At 38.3% G+C, this 7,647-nt stretch overlaps 1 protein-coding gene across 5 annotated transcripts in view; it reads left to right on the forward strand.

The window, feature by feature from the left end:
- Ddx6 (DEAD-box helicase 6) overlaps positions 1–7,647 on the forward strand; it is a 33,339-nt gene that overhangs the window by 16,343 nt on the left and 9,349 nt on the right. For all 5 annotated transcript variants that reach the window (XM_031345417.1, XM_031345418.1, XM_031345416.1 and 2 more), the window contains exons 5-8: positions 2,271–2,400; positions 3,277–3,423; positions 5,279–5,373; positions 6,913–7,035. In XM_031345417.1, coding sequence (XP_031201277.1) covers positions 2,271–2,400; positions 3,277–3,423; positions 5,279–5,373; positions 6,913–7,035 — 495 coding nt within the window. The remainder of the gene's footprint in view (positions 1–2,270; positions 2,401–3,276; positions 3,424–5,278; positions 5,374–6,912; positions 7,036–7,647) is intronic.

The following is a 7,647-nucleotide window of genomic DNA, read 5'->3' on the forward strand; positions in this document are numbered from 1 at the left end:
CTTCTCATCCTTTTAGTTTTTGAGATGAATAAGGGAGAAAGAAGCTTTTGTGTGTGGGGTTGGGGAGAGTAGAGTTTCTCCACAACTTGAAGGGTTGGCTCTGCCTAAATATGCTTAGTGATGGTGAAAGCTAGTAGTAGTTGCTCTTCCACGACTGTTAAGCTTAGCTTTCCTGGAGTTTCATGACCAAAGCTGTTTGTCTCTGAAGTGCATTGATGTTGAGCCATTATATGAAGTTTTAGGATAAGGAAGTGTTTTGCATAGTTAGCTGGCCTGCAATGTCAAATTTGAGAATGGTAGAACATTGATTTTATTACTTGATGTTTGCTTTAAAGTAGAAAATTATAATGGTTTAATTTCTTTTCAGAATTCTAAAAAAAATCTTGATTTTTATGGGGCTGAAGAGAGATGGTTTATGGTTAACAGCACATGCTGTTTGCAGTGGGCCTGAGTTGGGTTCCCAGCACCCACACCTCAGTGGCACTTAACTGCCTGCCTTTAACTCCCTTCCAGGGACTCTTGACATTCTTTTCTGGCTCCTCCTATACTGAGAGAGCGAGAGAGACAGAGACAGACAGACAGATACACACACACACAGAATGATACATACACATAAATATCTTTTTTTAAAGCTTATTTTACATAAAACCTTTCCAAACACTTTGTCTTATAAAAGCTAAGAGCTCATTATTGAGTGACAGGTTTGTGAACAGGTTGTTTGTTGGATTTTGTAGTTGAACAATGTATGTTCTGTCTTACTTGTACCTATTTCCCTTTTAATTTCTATATGTGTACTTAATTTTCAGTGACTTGGTAATTCTTTATTGTGTCCCAAATAATAACTATTATTTTTATTGTGGTTATTGAAAACACACATGATAAAGTAAGCTTAAAAATGAAAATGAAATGTTACTTTCAGTGATGTGACAGATTCTGTGTTCAGTGGAAAAGATTCAGGACAGAGAAGTTGTATTGATAAAGACTTTGGAAGTTGACGTAATAAAAAATAAGTACCAACTAGGTCCCAGAGATAAATGTTTTCAGCTTATTTCTACATTTCATTTCTATTTTGTGTAAGAGAAAGCTCATCTTTTTTTTCCTCCTCCTCTGGGATTTTGGGTTTTTTGTTTTGTTCTTCTACTGGACATTGAACCAAAGGCCTTACAAATGGCTAAGCATTCACTCAGTCAGTGACTTACACCTCCAGCCCAGTGTTCACATTTTTCATGTGGCATGATTGACTTTACCAGTTTGAAAATAGCATGTGCTGCCTGGACCCTTTGGGCTCTCAGCGTCTGAACCACCAACCAAAGAGCACACAGCTGGACCTAGGTCTCCCCTCACATACTTGGTAGATGTGCAGCTCGGTCTTCATGTTGGTCCTGAACAGCTGGAGTGAGGGCTACCCCAAAAGCTGTGGCCTGTATGTGGGATATGTTCTTTTGTAACTGGGCTGCCTTGTCTGGCCTCAGTGGGAGTGGATGCACCTAACTTCACAGAGATTTGATGTGCCATGGTGGGGATATACCCAGGGGGACCTCCACTCAGAAGAAGGGGGAGGGAGGCAGTAAGTGGATATAAATATAATAATAGTAGTGGTGGTGGTGGTGGTGGTGGTGGTGGTGGTGGTGGTGGTGGTAGTAGTAGTAGTAGTAGTAGTAGTAGTAGTAGTAAATTTTAAAAAAAAAGAAAATAGCATGTACTATATAACCTTTCTTTGGAGTTAGTGCCACTTTTTTTTCCCCGTTTAGACAAGCTCTTATATCTATCAAGCTGTTGTTGAACTCCTGCTTGGACCTACTAGGATTTTAGGCATGAGCCGTATGTGGCTATTTTTTATTTCTAACATGTCTTTTGTTTGAGGACTATTTACAACCCTTTGAGATTTTTTTTCCCCCTCACATACACACTTTTGTTTGAGACAGGGTCTTTTCTCTATAGCCCTGCCTGTGGAGACCAGGCTGGCCTTGAACTCTAATCTACCTGATTAAAGATGTGTATCACCACGCCTAGCTCACTAGCCTTTCTGTTATGCTGGGATTCTACTAACATTTTTCTGTTAGCAGTTTTAGTAAACTTTTGGTTCAAAATGATGTTAATGCTCACTGATCCTGCTAATCCACTTGGGTCTTTGCCATTCATGCAGGATACAAATATAGTACACTTCAAAGCAGTACCAAAAAGGGTATTGTATTCTTTGGTGTAACTTTAGAGAAGAATCTGGTAATTTTTTAATTCACAAGTAATTTTTGCATCCCCTTGTCTTCTAGGAGGAGAGCATTCCCATTGCTTTATCTGGTAGGGACATCTTAGCTAGAGCGAAAAATGGAACAGGCAAAAGCGGTGCCTACCTCATCCCCTTACTTGAACGGCTGGACCTGAAGAAGGACAATATTCAAGGTTAGCTGAATAAAGTGGGGAGGGGATGGGGTGAGACTGTCTGTACTTGGAGCTTTGTAGGATTTAGTCTTGGTCAGAATTCATATAATTTACTCTCTTCTTACTATATTTGGCTTAAGTGTCTAAAAATTATTCCCAACTTTTAAAGGGAATTTCCTGTCTTCAGAGTGCTTTTTGTATGATCGATAAACAGTTGAATAAAAAGTTCATGTGAAGCCAGGTGGTGGTGGTGCACGCCTTTAATACCAGCACTTGGGAGGCAGAGGCAGGTGGATTTCTGAGTTCGAGGCCAGCCTGGTCTACAGAGTGAGTTCCAGGACAGTCAGGCTATACAGAGAAACACTGTCTCGAAAAAAAGTTCATGTGAGATAAGCAGAGAAGGAAAACCAGAATGATGAGAGGTTAAATGAGTCTTGCTTACGGCCTATGCAACCAAATTCCCTTGTGGGAGCTATATAAGCAGAGCTCCTTGTAGAAACAGTAAATGCTTCTGTTTGTAAAGGTTTGAGTTTATCAAATTTTAAGAGCTTAGACAGTAGAAAAGAAGCAAATTTCTATAGTTGTATCTGGAGTTAGTTTATATAAGATTTCACCTCTAAAGCTTTTCTTAAAATTTTCCAACTTTCAATTTATAATTCTCTTTCCTCTCATTGATATAAATGAAACCTGAGCAGGATGCATTTACTACTTAAATATTTAGATTAGGGACTCTTTTCTATCAAACAAATGTAGTTTTTAAGACTGTTATATTAATGTCTATGTTATGCCTGCATGTTTAGAAGTACTGCCTCAATGAAACTATTTTTATAGCTTCTTAAATTTCAAAAGATGTCATGTTCTCTCTTCCCCACTCCTTTGTTCTTTGCTATTTTTCAGCAATGGTGATTGTTCCTACTAGAGAACTTGCTCTACAGGTCAGTCAGATTTGCATCCAGGTCAGCAAACACATGGGAGGGGCCAAAGTGATGGCAACCACTGGAGGAACCAATTTACGGGATGACATAATGAGGCTTGATGATACAGGTAGGAAATGAGTAAAGCAGCAGAGAGTTATCTGATTGTAGCTACAAATGTCTCATTATTTATTTTTCAGACTTACTTGTAATTATGTGGAGGTAAGGTATAGTTATACACGTGTGTCCAGGTGCCTATGAGGGGGGCATTGGATCCCCTGGTGCTAGTTACGATGTAGGTGCTGGCATTGAACTTGAATTCTCTACAGGAGCAAGATGAGCTCTTAACCACTAAGCCATCTCTCCAGTCTCCAAGGATTTCCTTTTAGGAAATAACCAAAATTTTGTTATTGTTTGTTTTTTGAGACAGGATTTCCCTTTGTAGCCCTGGCTGTCCTTGAATTTGCTTTATGAACCAGGCTGGCTTCAAATTCAGAGATCTACCTGCCTCTGCCTCCCAATTGCTGGGATAAAAAGCATGTGCTACCATTGTCTGGCACTAAAATATGTTTTTAATAATTAACTAAGGGGCTGAGGGTGGGTTAGTATGTAAATTGCTTGCAAAGCACATACAAAGCCTTGATTATTCTCCCACCAAATTGGAGTTAGTGACACACACCTGTAATTCCAGCACTAGGGAAGTGAAAGCAAGAGGATCAAAAGTTATCCTCACCTACAGGATGAGTTCAAGACCAGCCTGTAGCACATGATAGCCCTGTCTTAATAAAACAAGGAATCAGTGAACAGAAACACTGTGGTAGAAAATGAAGAATAAGCTGGGCAGTGGTGGTGCACGCCTTTAATCCCAGCACTTGGGAGGCAGAGGAGGCAGATTTCTGAGTTCAAAGCCAGCCTGTTCTGCAGAGTGCATTCCAGGACAGCCAGGGCTATACAGAGAGAAACCCTATCTCTAAAAACCAGAAAGGGGAAAAAAAGAGAAAAAGAAAGAAAATGAAGAATAAAGTCAACCATTTCTTTCAAGAGAAAAAAACAATAGATAACTAAAAGGTTATTCAGCCTTATTAACTGTTCTAATTTTCAAGGCTAAAAAGTATTAGTTACAAATAATGGATGTTTGTGGAAAGTAGGCTGTTTTATAACATGAATGGACAATATACATGACAGTATATTTCAGGTTATAACCTTATATTTTCAAGTACTTTGATAAATACAGAATTGTATATATACAAAGTTGTTTACTCTGGTGTGGTTTGTCTCTCTGAAAAAGAAGGTAAATTAAAGTATTTCAGGAGATTGACTAGATGCCATGACCCTGAATGGAGTTTCACAGTAAAGATTTACTGACTTGTATTGAGTTTTCATGAAGGGCTGTTCATGAAATGCTGGGTAAAGAACAGTAACAAAATAGCAAGAGTCAGGTTCTATTCAGAATGTTAATATATGTTAGTATTTGGTAACTTGGCTATATTTTTTAACTTGCAAATTTTGGTTTTAGTGATCCATCTTTTTTTCCCTTTGGCACTAACTCCAAAGAAAGGTTATATAGCACCGTTGCCCAGATTAAAGACATGTCTGTGTGAGAAACTGTGTGTGTGTGTGTGTGTGTGTGTGTGTGTGTGTGTGTGTGTGTGTGTGTGTTGAGAGAAAGAGACAGAGACAGAGAAACAGTATTCTGGCTATTTATTACAGATTGTCATAAGATATAAGTTGTATGCCCTTATTTGGAAAACTAGCCTACTCATTGAAGAGATAAAACAAGTATTGTCTGTCTATTGTGAGAAGAGATAGAAATATAGAGCCCAAAATACATCTTTGTACCTTTTGGTATTAATTTCTATCTCTATAAATAGTATTTATGATGCTAAATACATATTATAAAATTGCAAGGTATTTTTTTATCCTAGATAAAATTAACAAGAATGTATATATTTTCTGAATCTTTTTTCCCCTATTAATCTTTATAGTGCATGTGGTGATTGCTACCCCTGGCAGAATCCTGGATCTTATCAAGAAAGGAGTAGCAAAGGTTGATCATGTCCAGATGATAGTATTGGATGAGGTAATGTTTCTTTATTTAAAAGGACTCTTCAGTACTCTCTTCTGAACTCTGCTTACAATTTTCAGTGAATAAAGCAAATCCTTCCTGAATATGTATGATAAGCAAGCCACGTTCATTTTAAGTCATTATATTCAGTGTTACATTTCAGAAGCATGTAAGCTTCTCTTAACCCTTTGTTTTGCATCTGCTTCTTTATATAGTCTATGAAATTTTTTACTTCTTTAGGATATAACCTAATATGAATTCCTCTTTAAGAAATTACTCAACTGAAGTCAAATGTTTTACCTGGGAGGTAGAATCACATGTCTGTCTTTTGAGTTTGAGGACCAAACAGTAAGTTTCAGACCAATCAGAACTACACAGTGAGACTGTTGTTTTTTTTTTCCCCCTTTGGTTTTTCGAGACAAGGTTTCTCTGTATAGCTCTGGCTGTCCTAGAACTCAGTCTATAGACCAGGCTGGCCTCGAACTCAGAAATCCACCTGCCTCTGCCTCCCAAGTGCTAGGATTAAAGGCATGCGCCACCACTGCCCAGCGAGACTGTCTTTAAAATAAACAAAAACTACTTGTCTGTGCCTCTGGGGTGTAGCAGTGCTTTATGCACTTAGCATGTCAGTATTGGTATTTTGGTATACAGCTACTTTTCCTGTTGTGTTTTGTTTTAGGTTACTAGTTTCTGGCTTTTGGCTAATGAGGAATAACACTAAATATCATGTCACATTGAATACATAACGTGATTTTTAGTCTGATAAGCTATAGGTGTCTTAGAATGTTATTTTGAGGGTGTGGCTAGCCTGTGTTTATAGTTGAGGACACTGAAACATGGCTAAGTGGTATCCAGTACAGCTAATGAGCAAAACACTTAAGCCCAAAGCCGGGCGGTTGTGGTGCACGCCTTTAATCCCAGGACTTGGAAGCAGGTGGATTTCTGAGTTCGAGGCCAGCCTGGTCTACAGAGTGAGTTCTAGGACAGCCAGGGCTACACAGAGAAACCCTGTCTCGAAAAAAAAACAAAAAGAAAACAAAACAAAAAACACTTCAGCCCAATGGCCTTGAATTTACCATCTGTACTGGCTCTTCTACCTTCTCAAGTAAGGCTTATGCCAACCAGATCCAGCTCAAAACATGTTTTTGATCAATATACTCTATTATCTCTTTAATGGGAGTCACATTTAAATTCTGCCAAAGAAGGGTTGTGACAGTCTACATTTTTTTTTAAAAAAAAGGGATTGTAGTCTCTGCTTTAAGACAGATTCATAATGTAGCCCAGGCTGACCTCAACTTCTCACTTCTCTCCCAGTTCAGCCACTGAACTGGGTGCTAAGCTTACAGACCTATGCTGCTGTGGTAGGCTCCTTCCTCTTCTGCACTGCTTGGGGTTTGTCTTGGTGACCTGCAACATTGTATGTATTAGAGAGCCTTGTGTTCATAGCCAGGGAACAGCTGTGTAGCTTAGGTTTCTTTGCGTTTTGTTTATATTGCTATCCAAAACTTTTAATGTCTTACTCTTTTTTAAAAGTACCTTTTCTTTGTATTACAGGCAGATAAGTTGTTGTCACAGGATTTTGTGCAGATAATGGAGGATATTATTCTCACACTACCTAAAAATAGGCAGATTTTACTATATTCCGCTACTTTCCCTCTTAGTGTACAAAAGTTTATGGTAAGTATTAAACCTGTACTTGGAATCAGTGTCATGGTACTATGAGTATGCTTTTACCTGTAATTACATTTTATTATCAGAATATATATGCTTTATGTTATTTCAGGTTTTTGGATTTGTTTGTGTTTTAAGTATGATTGGTAAAGATTTGTGCATGGGTTTATGATTTTTGTTGTTTTGTTTTTGAGGCAGGGTAGCCCTGGCTAGTGTGTTAGCTTCAGACTCACAGAGGTCTTTTTACTCTGCCTCCCAAGTACTGGGATTAAAAGTATGTGTGTGCACTTTGTTTTTAAAATTAGCTGGATCTTTTTTGTTCTGAGGCTAGCCTTGTTTACATGAGTTCCATGCCATCTGTCTGTCGGTTGGTCTGTTTTTCTCTTTTTTTCTTGGTTTTGGTTTTTGGAGACAGTTTCTATGTTTAGTACTGGCTGGCCATGAGACCCTGTTTTCAAAATGAAAGTAGTTGTGATTTTACTTTTTTTTTAACTCTTTGTGCCAAGGTGACATATCCTATCGTAAGTTGGTTATAGCCCATCTCTGTGAGCTACATTTGAATCTGAGGTCTACCATTTTAGGATAACTTATTTATTTTATGAATACTTGTGTTTGAAA

This window comes from Mastomys coucha, unplaced genomic scaffold (genome assembly GCF_008632895.1).
Source record: "Mastomys coucha isolate ucsf_1 unplaced genomic scaffold, UCSF_Mcou_1 pScaffold23, whole genome shotgun sequence".
Taxonomy (NCBI): domain Eukaryota; kingdom Metazoa; phylum Chordata; class Mammalia; order Rodentia; family Muridae; genus Mastomys; species Mastomys coucha.